Here is a 15,291-nt window from a genome sequence, read left to right as displayed (position 1 = left end):
ATATTGTCCGCTTTGGGCCCCGACCAAGCCCTCACGGTTTTGTTTCTGGGAACTCACACGAGAACTTCCCGATGGGTCACCCATCCTGGGAATGCTCTCGCGCGCTACTCGCTTAACTTCGGAGTTCTTATGAAACCCGAAGCCAGTGAGCTCCCAAAAGGCCTCGTGCTAGATAGGATGGGAATATACATTTAAGGATCAGTCCCCTAGGCGATGTGGGATTTCACAATATTAGACTCTGATACCAACTGACACACCCCGTCCCGAATGAGGGCATGTTGGCCGTCACGTGAGAGTGACGTAACCATTTACACAGTTCGGAAGCTTTAAAATATACAACTTCTAAGATGAACCACTTGAAGGTGAGTCCTCATTTGGTCCATTCTGTCAGAACACCATTGAATTTCCTCGTAGTCACCACACCTTTGCAATTCTTGAACCTGGAGGGGCGCAAAACCAAAATTGAGTGGGTCAGTAAAACAAATCTTTTCCAAATCCAAACACTTCTCAAAAACTTTGTAACCCCTCTCCGTAAAACTTGTATACTTTCCCAGAAAATAAACATATATAAGTATGTATAGATACGTCAATCAAGCTCAAGGTATGCCAATCCTACTCACAGGTATGCCAATCATACCCACAGGTATGCCAATCAAAGCCTCATAATGATATGCAAGTGCTCAGGTATAAACCATATCAATAACATGTTACTGGCAGCCGGAGTCACCTAAAGTGACCTGTATGGCTGAATCTAGAGCTCAAATCTCAATCTCAATAACTAAAAAACTGAACCTGCCCACGAGTCGGAACCACCTAAAGTGGTCTGTACGACAGGCCTGGGTGTGACGTATATATATACGCTCTAGTGCTACGATCACGTGAAGGTTGTGCGAATAATTGCGTGTCACCTACGAGTCGGAACCACCTAATGTGGTTTGTACGACAGGACTGTGCACCTAGCTTGGATCCAAGCTGAGCATGAGGTGCGGGAAGTGAACATCACGTGAAGGACTGTGCCCTGCTCAGGTCGGGAGCATTAACACCGGGGGTGCAGGTTATGAGCTCTCTAAGCATATATCAACATCATCATAACAACAATAAATACTCACCTGATACCCACCTGTGCGTCCACCGCACCAATTCATACATATATCAAATGTATTTCATACGTATATCAAATGTATATCAAATGTAGCTTACCTGGACCTTCTCAGCACCATGCAACAGTATGCATAATTATGGTAATGCACATATTAAAATATGATGCATATATGACAGGATATTTAATTCGTATTTCTTTTAAAATACGTTTTCTGGGAAATACGTCAAGCATACGTATATATATACTGAAAAATAACTGCCCACTCATAGATCACATCGACGTCTCGTAGGTCCCTAAGCCTCCCTTAGCCATGCCCGACGTCCGTACAAGCCTCGCCTATACGAGAAGTAACCAAATTGACGTTATTTAACGCACATACACAAACATTCGTCAATAACTTTCTCATACGTTGCTCAATTTGGGTATGTGAATATACCACGGTGATCTACACGACGTCACGAACACGTGACAATTTTTAGAACTCAATTTGGAGCTCTCACGCGCCCTCACGCGCCCCGTATACGCGCTGCCCACGCGCGCGTCTTCTTCCTCACGTCGCCGGACTAGTTTCGCCGGAGGTGAGTGTTTTGCCGGAATTTCTGGGTAAACTTCAAAGTGTCATAACTTCTTCATTTCTTAACCATTTTCGACGTTCTTTATATCAAAATGAAGATATTGACGAGACGAACACATCCATACCTGCCTTGACCCCTAACTCGGCGTGGATTCACCAGAAACAGCCCCGAAAGCTCCGGCCAAACTTACAGTTCGTGATCCCGACGTCCAATTCCTTCAAACGAAGCACTCCGAGCTTCTTAGGACCTCACCAAGCTTCCTACAAGCTTCAAAATCCCAAAAACATCAAGTTTTACGTGTGCATGAACAGTGCACACACACGGTGAAATTGAAATCCATGTTTTCCGAAGTGAAACTCACCTAAAATTGGTACCATCGTGTTCGTGTGGTCTTCAGGAGTACGATGGTGGTCTTAGATCATTCGTTGGTATAGTTTTAGGGTGGTTTTGTGGGTGGTCCGTGTGAGTTCGAAGGAGAGAGAGAGAACTGAGAGAGAATGAGAGATTTGTGAGGGAGGAGAGAGAGGGACAAGGTACGAGAAATGGGGAGAGATTTGAGGGATGTGGGGTCCTACCCAATCCCCAAATCATCAAGTTATAACATATAAACCTAGTTCTAAGTCTTAAATTTAAGTCCCTAAAACTAATGAATATTCCAATTAACATTAGTTTAGGAGCTTCAAGTAAAAACCAATGCCAACTTTACGCCCCTTAGTCCCGTTTAAGGGCATTTTCGTAACTTCACGTCCTTGGAATTAAAAATTCCGGGACGGGTTGTGACAATCTTCCCTCCTTATAGAATTTCATCCCCGAAATTCCAACAACCAACTAAATCATCTAAACTCATACAATAGCTTCGGATAAATCTCTCTCATCCGATTCTCCTTCTCCCACGTAATTTCTTCCGCTGAACGCTTTCTTCACAAATTCTTTACCAATTACACTGTCTTAATTCTCAATACATTCTTTTTCCAATCCAAAGTCGTCATTGGTTCCTTAACCAGTCTAATTCGGATTAATTCTCAATAGTTGCACCGGAACTCCATGTGACGAATCTGCCACCTAGTGACAACGCATCGAAATATAATACATTATGCACCTTAGCCAATTCTGAAGACATCACCACTTGTATGCAACTTCATCGATTCCTTTAGTGGTCAAAAACGGTCTTATGTGCTTAAGACTTATTTTGTCTCCTTTCCAAATCTCACTATTTCTTTTCGTGATGAAATTTCTAAAAATGTTGAATCATGAAACACATCATGCTCTTACAATAACTCTGGAAGTAATTCAAGCAACTTCACCTACTCTTCGATGATCACATAAAGTCCGATGTACTTAGGACTTAATTTGCTTTCCTTTCCAAGCCGAATCATACTTTTCTAAAGTGAAAACTTCAAAATTATAAGATCATCTACGTTAAACACTCGATTAGTGACATGTTCAACTATTAATCTCTTTTGCCATTCCTGGCTACTCTCAGGTTAAACTTAATCACCTGAATACTTTGAGAAGACTCATCCATAGTTTCAGGGCCTACCAAAACTCTTTCGTGATCGAATCTTCTTTATCCAGAAGCATTTCTTCCACAAATCAGCCAAAAATTGACACATTTCATGGTCCTTATGGCGTTACATCGGAAACTGCGCAACCAACATACTTAAGAAACTCAGCAGTTCCGTAACCCAAATCTCCTCTCCATAAAACATATAAGTACTGTTGCACTGTGGTTGTTACTCAACACTGGAGTAAATGTACTAACTTGGTACATTGATCAACTATCACTTCAAGTTCAATCATAACCATCCTATTCTTGAACTCAGCAATCTTTCTTTTTCCTTTCTTTCTTTGCCTTGGTTAATTCTTAATTTTCTTCGTTAACCATTTGAGTCTTGAGTACGACCTTACTAAAAAGACTTAACTTGAAAATTAGCAATTACAACTTCTTCTCAATCTTCCATTCTCAACTTTACTTCAGTTGATTTCCAATCCACAAAAAGACAATCTTGGCAAGCGTGCTAGACATTTACTCTTACCGCAAGTCTTTTCACCAAGTGCATCAGCTAGAACAATTTTACGATCACCCTGGTCGTACAATCATGTTCATTAAACAATTCAATCCACCTTCGCTGCCTCATATCAAAATCCTTCCAAGTAATGGATATTGGAGACTTTTTGGATTCGTAAAAATCTTGCATTCTTACCAAATATAATGTCTTCATAACTTCACAGCAAGAATGGTAATCATGACTTCCAAATCACCAGTAGGGTAATTCATTTCATGAGGTTCCTTTTGTCGTGAAACGTATGTAATCACCCTAACATTTGCATCAACATGCATCCAATACCATTCAAGAAACATCACTAAAAATTTATGATTACCACTATTCTCTGGGAATACTAAAATACGTGCATGAGTGAGGAAATACTTCAGTTGTTGAATCCTTTGCTCACAATTTCCTTCCTACTCATACATAACCTCTTTTCTCAACAATCTCGTTAATGACAAAGCAATGACTGAAAAATCTTTCACAACCGTCCAAGATAGTCTGGTAAGCTAAGAAATTCCGAATCTCAATTACGGCTCGTGGTTATTCCAATTTCTCAATTCCTGCTGCCTTTTAAGGATTCACTTGAATACCTTAAGCAGATATAGTAAATCTTAGAATGCCACTTGATTCATTTAACTTTAGCATTTGCTAAACTTAGCATACAACCAACGTTCTAACAATCTTTACTTCACCGACTTAATATGTTTACATGCTCTGCTCTGGCTCAGAATGTACCAGAATATCGTCCATGAAAATGATAACAATTTATCAAGGCATTCCTGGAATACTTCATCCATCAACTTATGAAACAGCATGAGTATCCGCATAGCATCACCAAAATTTATAAAGACTATAACAAGTCCAGAAAACAAATCTTAGGATCAACGTCGCTCAAAGTCTTCAATTGGTAATGGACAGACCTCAAGTCGATCTTTGAAATTACACAAATACCTCTGAGCTGATTCATTAAACATCAGTACACCATCATGGATAACGGTTCTCAATCGTTACCCGATTTCATGGTCTATAATCAATGGATAGTCTTTAAAGTCCATTTTCTTTTTCACCAACGAATTGGGCTCCTCAAAAGTGTTGTATTAGGTTGAATGAAACTTTTATCAACCAATTCTTTCAACTAAATTTCCAATTCTCTTAACTCATCATGAATTAATCTCTAACATAAAATTTTATACCTGGAAACAAATCGATATTGATCTTCACATTTCTGCCTGAAGGCAATCCAGGTAAACTTTCAGGGAAAACATTGAAAAAGTGTCCAATCCCTTTTACATTTTTCATATTAGTAGGAGCAACATTATGTAGTACCGCATAAGATGAGTACCCTTGTAATCTTCTAATAACAATCTCTTTGCTCTCACAGCAATGTTAACGGCCTAACTCAAACCACTTTGCCTGCCCACCAAAGTAATCTCTGATCAATCAAATCAATGGAAAGTAACTAAGTTCCCGTAGTAATCCATCTTGTCATGATTTAACGCCATTAAATTGTGCCTAAAATCACTTTCAGTTCCTCGATATCCCACAAAATAAAATTCACTGGCATAACTTTAACTTTAACCTTTATTGAACACCTTGAATAATCACCAACTCATGTAGATAACCTATTTGTTTACTTGCTTAACAGATCCAACGAATAAGTTATAAATATTACGGTCTGCAGCCCGCAATACAGATAAATCACTGTTGTCTCGATAAGTAAGCAACAATTCCTGAAGGTGTTACATTTCCATCTTACTCCACTCGGGGATAATTACATATAAACACCTCAATCATGCTCCATCATCACTTTCTTTGGCAACATCATCCATAATACGAAATATATCAGCCAGAGTCAACTAGAATGACTTGTACGACTGATTCTGGAGAAGGAGAATCGGATGAGAGAGATTTATCCGAAGCTATTGTATGAGTTTAGATGATTTAGTTGGTTGTTGGAATTTCGGGGACGAAATTCTATAAGGAGGGAAGATTGTCACAACCCGTCCCGGAATTTTTAATTCCGAGGACGTGAAGTTACGAAAATGCCCTTAAACGGGACTAAGGGGCGTAAAGTTGGCATTGATTTTTACCTGAAGTTCCTAAACTAATGTTAATTGGAATATTCATTAGTTTTAGGGACTTAAATTTAAGACTTAGAACTAGGTTTATATGTTATAACTTGATGATTTGGGGATTGGGTAGGACCCCACATCCCTCAAATCTCTCCCCCTTTCCCGTACCTTGTCCCTCTCTCTCTCCTTCCTCACAAATCTCTCATTCTCTCTCAGTTCTCTCTCTCTCCTTCGAACTCACACGGACCACCCACAAAACCACCCTAAAACTATACCAACGAAGGATTTAAGACCACCATCGTACTCCTGAAGACCACACGAACACGATGGTACCAATTTTAGGTGAGTTTCACTTCGGAAAACATGGATTTCAATTTCACCGTGTGTGTGCACTGTTCATGCACACGTAAAACTTGATGGTTTTGGGATTTTGAAGCTTATAGGAAGCTTGGTGAGGTCCTAAGGAAGCTCGGAGTGCTTCGTTTGAAGGAATTGGACGTCGGGATCACGAACCGTAAGTTTGGCCGGAGCTTTCGGGGCTGTTTCTGGTGAATCCACGCCGAGTTAAGGGTCAAGGCAGGTATGGATGTGTTCGTCTCGTCAATATCTTCATTTTGATATAAAGAACGTCGAAAATGGTTAAGAAATGAAGAAGTTATGACACTTTGAAGTTTACCCAGAAATTCCAGCAAAACACCCACCTCCGGCGAAACCAGTCCGGCGACTGCGAGGAAGAAGACGCGCGCGTGGGCAGCGCGTATACGGGGCGCGTGAAGGCGTGTGAGAGCTCCAAATTGAGTTCTAAAAATTGTCACGTGTTCGTGACGTCGTGTAGATCACCGTGGTATATTCACATACCCAAATTGAGCAACGTATGAGAAAGTTATTGACGAATGTTTGTGTATGTGCGTTAAATAACGTCAATTTGGTTACTTCTCGTATAAGCGAGGCTTGTACGGACATCAGGGCATGGCTAAGTGAGGCTCAGGGACCTACGAGACGTCGATGTGATCTGTGAGTGGGCAGTTATTTATTGTGACATCCCACATCGCCTAGGGGACTGATCCTTAAATGTATATTCCCATCCTACCTAGCACGAGGCCTTTTGGGAGCTCACTGGCTTCGGGTTCCGTAGGAACTCCGAAGTTAAGCGAGAAGAGGGCTAGAGCACTCCTAGGATGGGTGACCCTCTGGGAAGTTGCTTGTGAGTTCCCAAAAACAAAACCGTGAGGGAATGGTAAGCCCAAAGCGGACAATATCGTGCTACGGTGGTGGAGCGGGCCGGGAAGTCGTCCCACCCGGGCCAGGATGTGACAATTGGTATCAGAGCCTAACCCTGGCCGCGTGTGTGCCGACGAGGACGTCGGGCCCCTAAGGGGGGTGGATTGTGACATCCCACATCGCCTAGGGGACTGATCCTTAAATGTATATTCCCATCCTACCTAGCATGAGGCCTTTTGGGAGCTCACTGGCTTCGGGTTCTGTAGGAATTCCGAAGTTAAGCGAGAAGAGGGCTAGAGCACTCCCAGGATGGGTGACCCTCTGGGAAGTTGCTCGTGAGTTCCCAAAAACAAAACCGTGAGAGAAATGTAAGCCCAAAGCGGACAATATCGTGCTACGGTGGTGGAGCGGGCCCGGGAAGTCGTCCCACCCGAGCCGGGATGTGACAATTTGTATTTAATTTTAAATGAGAATATTTAAAATGATTTTTGACCCCACGATGCACGATGAACAGATATGATTCACGAATTCCCGAGATCCTCACATCGAGGATTCGACGAGGATCTAGATTCTTTTCCGGGTTCTTTTCCTTGTACTCGAATTCTTGTCATATTGGTTATGTGTCTCATTCTCATTGGTGGGGAACTATTTAGTCGAAGATTAACAATAATTTTTGTAAAAAATTTGTACTACTATTTCTTTAATAGAGATGAAACTCACATGTGTTGGTCGGTCCACTTTTATTAAAGAAATGAAACAAATAATGGTACAAATAGAGAATAAGTGTAAGTTGTAACACTACTCTGATTTGTTTGAGATATACTTTCTACTCCACAAAATTATCGAGGAATTCTTGCACAACAAAATAGTTTGTCATCGATTTCTAAATCTTTATGGTTATGGTGTCACGTTTCGAATGTTCAGGATATGAGACATCGACACGTAAATTTTGATAATGTCGCATTGTCTCACCTTATTCGTTTACATTTGCATCGGAGATAATTTGTTAGTTTAATGTTGTGGTACATAGTTTATTAATTCATGTTAAATCAATCAAGAGAGCCCGTTGAATTTGCTTACGTGGCATGTGGTTTATTAATTTATTTTCATCTACATAAAAAGAAATTAACGATCATTTCCTCAAGTCATAAATCTGTTAATTTTGTTAATGTGAGAAAAGCATTCACCCTTCTACTCGTCGTGAATTTATTTATCATAAATAAATAAAACTTCCGTTACGTTTGCTTATATGGCGGCGTTATCCTTTTGCCTGCATGTAAGCCACGTTGGATCTACCTGGAAACAAAGTAAGAAAATTCCACGTCATTTCCCTCCGGTTTCTAATTAAAGAAGGAATATCCATGTCAGATTCTAATTCCCCCTCACTCGCTTCTCTTTTGCTTTTTACTATTTGAGCTTTTTCCCCCCTTCGATTCTTCATCCCTTTCACCACCAAATCCCTAATTCAATTCCGCCGCCATCAAATTCCATGTCAACCGTCCAAATCAACCGCTCCGCCGCCAATTCCGATGTCCGATTTTCGAAGCAATCAACCGCCCTAGCCAAACTCGTGATCCGAGAAACCCCAAACCCACCCCGAAACCCGAGAATCCAACCAAAGCTTGTGCGGATCATACACGCCGACGCCGACGCCACCGACTCCTCCAGCGACGACAACGAGGACAGCGTCGTGCCGACGGTGAAGCGTCGCGTCAGAGAGATCAACCTTGAGGTCTCTTTGCCTTCCTCTGCTTCGTCTTCTCCGCCTTGCTCCGGTCGTCCTAAGCTGTCCAAACGAGCCAAGCTGCAACCGAAATCGGGCCCGGACGGCGAGAAGAGGTTCGTCGGCATCCGGCGGAGACCGTGGGGCAAGTGGGCTGCGGAGATTCGAGACCCGAATCAGGGAAAACGGCTTTGGCTCGGAACCTTCGACACGGCGGAGGAAGCTGCGGCGGCGTACGACAGAGCTTCGCTGATGCTCAGGGGTCCTCGTGCCGTCACTAACTTTCCTGGAGCTGGGGAGACGGTGGTTGCTGATGAAGTGGTTGCCGCTGCGGAAGTGGGCCATGGGGAAGGAGGAGGAGCAGTCGCCGCCGTGGGTGGAGGAGAGGGGGCTGCAGATGGTCTTTAATCTTATTCCCTCCGTTTTAAAATTAGAATAATTATTAAAAATATAATTCGAATTTTGTATTATATTGTGCTTCGTACGGCGCCAAACTAATTTGATCATCATCTTATCCGAAAAGAAAAAAATAAAATATCGTTAACGGATTGACTAAACAACAAGCGACCAAGGGTTTTGACCAAAATAAGAAAACAAGCGACCAAAGTGAGACAAAGCGAATTTGCCAACCAAAAAAATAGAAAAAGTGAGACAAAACGAGTTTTAGGAATAATGTAATTACGAAAAACCGTTTAGTGAGACAAAGCGAGTTTATGTGATATTTAAATTATAATTTCAACTTCGAAGAGAGAAATATGATTAATTCTTAAATTAATTAATTACATCACTAATATTTCGTGCATTAAACCTTGAACATGAGATATTCATACGTGAGATGTATATACGTACTTACCATATAATGTTGTACCTAATTCGTATTTTTTCTCCGAAAAATGAGAATTCGATTTCGAACTCGGACTTTTTCGCTTGTAATTGAACAAAGAGAAATTTAATTTCACTGATGGAAAACTCAAGTAAATTACAACACGCTTTTTTGTGATGAATTCATCTAAACTTTTAAAAGGGAGACTTCAAATTCTTCATTCAAATGGGCGCTACTAGAAAAGGTGGACAGATTGTCAAAGTTGTGTCTGCCCACAAAGGATGAAACCATGAATAAGGCTCTGAGCAGCACGCGTTTTATCTGGAGTTCCGGACACGACAACTAGGGTTTCCAACGATCCAGGTTTTGAATCGTGAACAATCACATGTGCGCCTGAGATCTGGAATGAATTGTACCCATGAAAATGGACGCGTTAAAACACAATCCAGCACTTCATTACCAATTTTGAGCACAATGATATCAAACTACAAAGAGAACGATAACCCACCTGCCGGATCTGGTTCAGATTACTGTTGTTCTCTCCATAAACGTGAGTTATCAACGTCTGAGGAATCGTGATCTCAACTGTTGTGCTGGTTAAGTAAGATTGTTGACTTCCACTGCTTAAATAAAATTTGCAGAAAAAAAAAAAAGTTAGAATGCACCGTAGCAGCAGTATCACATACTTTTATCTTCTTGTTAGCATGGATAAAATTACAGAGAAATACGACTATATATTTTCAGGACAAATTCAAATCAAATTTATGTGTCCAGTCAATTTTACCCAAATATTATTACTAAACAGGGGGTTGATAATATCGCAAATGTACAATAACTGAATTCCCTGAGGTAAATTAACATGGCGAGTATTGACAGCATGTAGTGCACTTTAGTAATAAAATTTACCCCATCTAATCACAAACACTTGGACTTCAATAGCAGACAACAAATGTTTCCAGAGGCCAAGAAATATTACCTTCGTCGAGACCCATTTCTTGGAGCCAAGCCTGAACCAACATCAGCAGCTCCCCTAGGAGTCCCACAGCTTACTCCCTAGACGTATCGACTCAAGTTGGTTTAACAAAAATATTAAAGATCACTGGTGATAGATTGAAACCCCCTCCATTATTGACAAAAAAAAATAAAAAAAATTAAAAAAATATATATATAACTATTAGGTTGTTCAAAGTGTAAGACACCAACCTGGGGAGTCCAAGCTCTTGGAGAAGGACTCTCAAATGTTGGACCATGTCCTGGTCGCTCATTACCAAAAGAATAGGGAACTCGGTCCATATGAGCTGGACCATTGTGATCCATACCATGAGAAAATGAAGGCTGATGATCTGGAGTTTGTGATGGAAAAGCAGAATGATCAATTCCATGATGGAATCCAGGTGAAGGATAGGGACCAGGGGAGGCTGGATTATGCCTCGGTCTAAAGGAAGGGGGAGGCATCTCGGGAAATGGAGACATATAGGGCGGGCCACCGAAATTAGCATAAGGGGGTCTCATAGGGAAAATTGTTTCCCGAATCCTACTTGTTATATGAAAGAGTGCATCCTGTACAGAAGGCAAGCTTCCAATAACCTGCCATAAAGCACCAAGAGGTTATTCTTACTGTATTTAGCAAGAATAGGATGCTCGGTTCATAAATGAAAACCTGTGGACCAAAAACAATTGACAGAGAGAAGAAGATTGATATTTATGCAATTAGATCAAAACACATGAACTATGTTACTAGTACATTTCTGAACCAAACAAGTGTTTCAAATCCAGTAAATCAATCGACCGTTAACATAAGTCTAACAGCCAATCACTTTATCCGGCACAAAGACATCATAATGGACTCTGACAAAATTCAATCCAAAAATTAAAGTAGTTTTTAACGTTTAATATTGTCTGCCTATCTTCCTGCAGAAACACTCAATATCATTTACTTAACTAATCCGATTATGATTAAATATCACATTTCTAATGATGTGGTTGGCCAGTCTACACAAAGGATGGCAGACCAGAAATCTAAACAGACATTGACCTGGGCATATTTAACCTCCTACCAGCTCTGATCTTCAACTTCTTCAAAGCTCTTTTAATAACAAATTAAACTTTCGTATTGCATGATACGTTTTCTCTACGACGTCAACAGCCCACGAGCTTTTTTTAGTAAATGCAAAACATTAACCTTCTTAGTTGTTTGCACATAAAGCAGAAAAGTTAATTCCAATTATACTCTAACAAAATATCAATGAGTATCAAGCACCACTTGGATTAGTTTACGACTTCCAATCTCCCAACACTTTCATAAAATTTTTACCAAAACCAGATATATCTGGTATAAATTTTGTTTTGGTATAAATTTTCAGAGGGAAACAAATTGAAGATTAAACACTGTAAAAAACGGAAGGAATGTGCGTTATAATAATGTCTGCGGCCAATATAAGCTTAATATACCTGTACAACTTCATCATTTTGGAAGCTACCCTTCTGGACTTGTTCCTTTGGAAAAATTCGTATACTAGCACCAGTAGCTCTTCTCATTTCTGTAATAATGAAACCTCCTTTACCCAATAAACAACCTATCTGCTGTGGATGTACAAGAAGCCTAGCAACCACTGCAGCACCAGGTTCAAACCCAATCTCTGCAATTCGATGATGTGCACGAATAACAGCTTCCTGTGCCGGGGAATATTTTTGCTCTGGATTCTGCAATGAACTTCCAATATTAAACTTGAAATCCTTTCGTTTTGTTTTATATTAATTTTATGGTATCAGGAACCAAACATAAAACGTACAAAATGTTTCTGTAAGTAATGATAAAATGGCAAGGCAAATACAGCCTCTAGTACCTCTTGTGCAGATATGATAACAACCCGCTCATCTGAATCAGGTGCACAATCAGCTATCTTAATTGATGCACCAGTTTCACTTTGCATAGTCCGAACAATGGAGCCACCCTTCCCTATCAGACTACCAACCTTATCAACATGACATAGCAACTTGAATACCACCTCTTCTTCCATAGCCATCCTGTGACCACGTCCAATATTTTCAGTCCCGGGATTAGAAGAATAATTCCTTGAGTGATAATCTGACGCATTAAAGCCAGGCCCAAAGCCCCGATGAGCAATAGGGTCAACTTGTGAAGGCATACCAGTTCCGTGAATTGATCCCCCTGAAATTTTGGTAGCACCAGAGTTAGCTACATCTTCCTTAGGGTTATCCTGAAGACAACCTGAAACAGACAGAAGTGCTTTCTTCACTGCTGAAAATTCTCCTGTTATCTGCATATCAAACCAACATGGATAATGCCCTAAGTAATAAATTAGCACAACAAAAACCTAACATGTTATTTGTACCCCTGCAGTAGGTGAAGCATGCTTCCCTCGTAGTGTTAGCAATCATTGTCCTATTTGTCTTTATTCACCCTTTTCTGCCCTTGGGCAGGTTTTGAGTTAAAGTCCTACCATCTTTGCCTGGATGAAACGTCCTAGTAATGTAGTTTTACCCAATATTCATAATGTGGTCTTCCTCATTGATGCAAATGTTTAATAAGATACGAAGAGCACTCACTCACATTTATGAAACATACACTTAGCAAAAGAAAGAAAATAAATCAATCACATTTTAGAAACTTAGTATATAAATCATGAAATACAGAACTTCTTGCACTTGCTTCTCACACCAACACATAATATGCATGGGCATGTGGTTTAGGTCTAAGCGCGAATATCTAGTACATCAATGAGCTGAGAAAAACTTCGGTGGGACTATCTAGTACATCAAAGTATGCATTGAAATTCGAACTGAGAAACTTCTTTTCCATCTCAACACACAACAATGCTTAGTGGTTAGTCATACCATATTAGCCATGATGACGTGGTATGAGAGCCCGTTCAACATAAGTTCTGGTGTTAATGTAGTTCCTCATAACTGCTATATACCATTTTAAGAAACCACACAATATTACTAATTGCATCATTAAAAAAACTCATAGTAATCGCAACAAGTAACAACTACAAGAATCTCAAAGATTGTGCATTGATCCCGAAAACAAAACAGATAGAGCACATAAAAAAGGGAATAAGCTACCTAAAGAGCACAACAATTACAAAGTACCAACATTTCTATCATGTCCAATGCAAGTAAACGAAAGCAATCGAAACCGGGAAAAAAAAAAAAGCATTCTTTACCTGAATCAACTCATCTGCAGGGGATGCACACGGCGGAATCTGGTCTCTAGGCAAAATCCTAACGTGCGCTCCACTCTCCTGCCTAATCTTCTCCACAATCTTTCCCCCTCTCCCAAGCACACACCCAACCTGGCTGCTCGCCACCAGCAACCTACAACACACCAAGCCGCAGCCGCTATTACCCTTTTCTGCTTCACCGGCGTCATCAACCGCCGCCTTCCCGAAAACCCTAACCAGGGCATGCTGGGCAGGCGACCTTTCTGCCTTGTCTAGGGTTTGGGCGGCGTTGGGCGATTGGGCATTTGGTTCGGCGAAGATGAGGACGACGCACTCGTCGCCGCCATGGGTTGGGTGTTCGATGCGGACCTTGGCGCCAGGGGTGGGGCCCAGTTTGGGGATGAGAGCGGCGGTTTTGGAGGATGGGCAGAGCAGGCGGAAGAGGGCGGCGGGTTCCATCGATGATCGAGGTGGTCGCTAAGTCTGTTAGTCAGCAAGGTGCTGCGGCCAGCATCACACTCTCTCACTACATTAACTAGGATTTAGTCCAAACAAACCAGAATGGACAATTAATTCTTATATATTTTAACCCAGAAATTTAGTGGAAATTTAATTATTTTATTTGTTGTTAAGAAAATACAAACTTTATGGCATTAGCGCCAGCAAGCAACCCTGCTTGCGCCTATTTTGGGTCGGAGAAAATTTTGGTCATTACCGGTTCATCTTGTTTTAATGTTATATAATGTTGATGTACTCGTTGATATTGAATGGTCGGAATTTGTACGTATATGCTCAGTTCATGTTCAAATTCAAAAAACATCTTGTTTAAGAATAATAGTTAACTTAATAGTCACGTCAAAATAATAAACGTAAAAACTTTCACTTTTAAGGTGCTCATCCATATTGAGTTTTCAAGTTCAATTTTTATCTCATCTTTTATATCCAAAATGAGAAGCATGTATGTGGCCAAACCTGTAGAGTTTCGTTTCCCAAGCTTAGATCGGGATGGTTTCAAATTTTACCGGTCTCTAGTTTTTATTATTTTTACAAATATGGAAATAAGAATAATTGGAAAGGAGTTCTAATAAAAAAAAATAAAAATAAAAAAGGAAAATTTGAAATAAGTTCAATTTTTAGTGATTTTTTATTTTTGAAATAGGTCCAATTTTTAGTTACTTTAGACCCATATCAAAACCCCCCCCCAAAAAAAAAAGGTTTTTTACCACTCATTCTTAATGAAAATGACATTTTATGTATGAAAAGTCTATAATGGATTAAGCTATTTTCTTTATTTATTCATATGCCATTATTTCACTATTATAGCGGGGTCCACAATGATGTTGACATTTCTGTCTGATTACAATACATTATTTTGCATGATGCTATTCATCTTATGCTACTTTTGTTAATTTGTTGCCAACTTTTCAAGCTTCCATCATGTAGTCGATGTTATGCAGCTCTTCTTATGTTAAATTGTTCCCAGTACTGTTCATCTCCTTCTACCAGTTCTGCATTTTTTTCTCTATCTTCATTTACC

At 40.3% G+C, this 15,291-nt stretch overlaps 2 protein-coding genes across 3 annotated transcripts; one reads left to right on the top strand and one right to left on the bottom strand.

Annotated features, from left to right (window-relative positions):
* Positions 1 to 8,190: 8,190 nt before the first annotated feature.
* On the top strand, positions 8,191 to 9,214 carry LOC103932618 (pathogenesis-related genes transcriptional activator PTI6). Its single transcript, XM_009342254.3, has one exon. It carries the CDS (start codon positions 8,511 to 8,513, stop codon positions 9,150 to 9,152), a length of 642 nt encoding a protein of 213 aa, XP_009340529.2. The 5' UTR covers positions 8,191 to 8,510; the 3' UTR covers positions 9,153 to 9,214.
* A 463-nt stretch (positions 9,215 to 9,677) lies between these two features.
* LOC103932619 (KH domain-containing protein HEN4) lies at positions 9,678 to 14,431 on the bottom strand. 2 transcript variants are annotated; one of them, XM_048572519.1, is made up of 7 exons: positions 13,758 to 14,431; positions 12,414 to 12,848; positions 12,019 to 12,270; positions 10,771 to 11,154; positions 10,544 to 10,620; positions 10,076 to 10,190; positions 9,678 to 9,967 (listed from the first exon to the last, which is right to left on the bottom strand). In XM_048572519.1, the coding sequence occupies exons 1-7, from the start codon at positions 14,211 to 14,213 to the stop codon at positions 9,824 to 9,826; spliced, it is 1,863 nt and encodes a 620-aa protein (XP_048428476.1). In that variant the 5' UTR covers positions 14,214 to 14,431; the 3' UTR covers positions 9,678 to 9,823. The 2 variants fall into 2 exon arrangements, with proteins under 2 accessions (XP_048428476.1, XP_048428477.1); XM_048572520.1 differs by having other exon boundaries at positions 10,076 to 10,187; positions 13,758 to 14,427.
* Positions 14,432 to 15,291: the final 860 nt, after the last annotated feature.

This window comes from the organism of the source record quoted next, unplaced genomic scaffold (assembly GCF_019419815.1).
Source record: "Pyrus x bretschneideri cultivar Hongxiangsu unplaced genomic scaffold, Pyrus_bretschneideri_v1 Contig61, whole genome shotgun sequence".
In the NCBI taxonomy this organism is placed as follows: domain Eukaryota; kingdom Viridiplantae; phylum Streptophyta; class Magnoliopsida; order Rosales; family Rosaceae; genus Pyrus; species Pyrus x bretschneideri.
Note: the sequence above shows the minus strand (reverse complement) of the source record. Positions and strands in the feature narration are given on the sequence as shown.

Coding starts and splice junctions, on each gene's coding strand:
- LOC103932618 (XM_009342254.3), top strand. CDS start 8,511: ATGTCAACCGTCCAAATCAACCGCTCCGCCGCCAATTCCGATGTCCGA.
- LOC103932619 (XM_048572519.1), bottom strand. CDS start 14,213: ATGGAACCCGCCGCCCTCTTCCGCCTGCTCTGCCCATCCTCCAAAACC. Junction 12,849..13,757: donor CTGCAGATGAGTTGATTCAG/GTAAAGAATGCT, acceptor TTTGATATGCAG/ATAACAGGAGAATTTTCAGC. Junction 12,271..12,413: donor TTATCATATCTGCACAAGAG/GTACTAGAGGCT, acceptor AGTTCATTGCAG/AATCCAGAGCAAAAATATTC.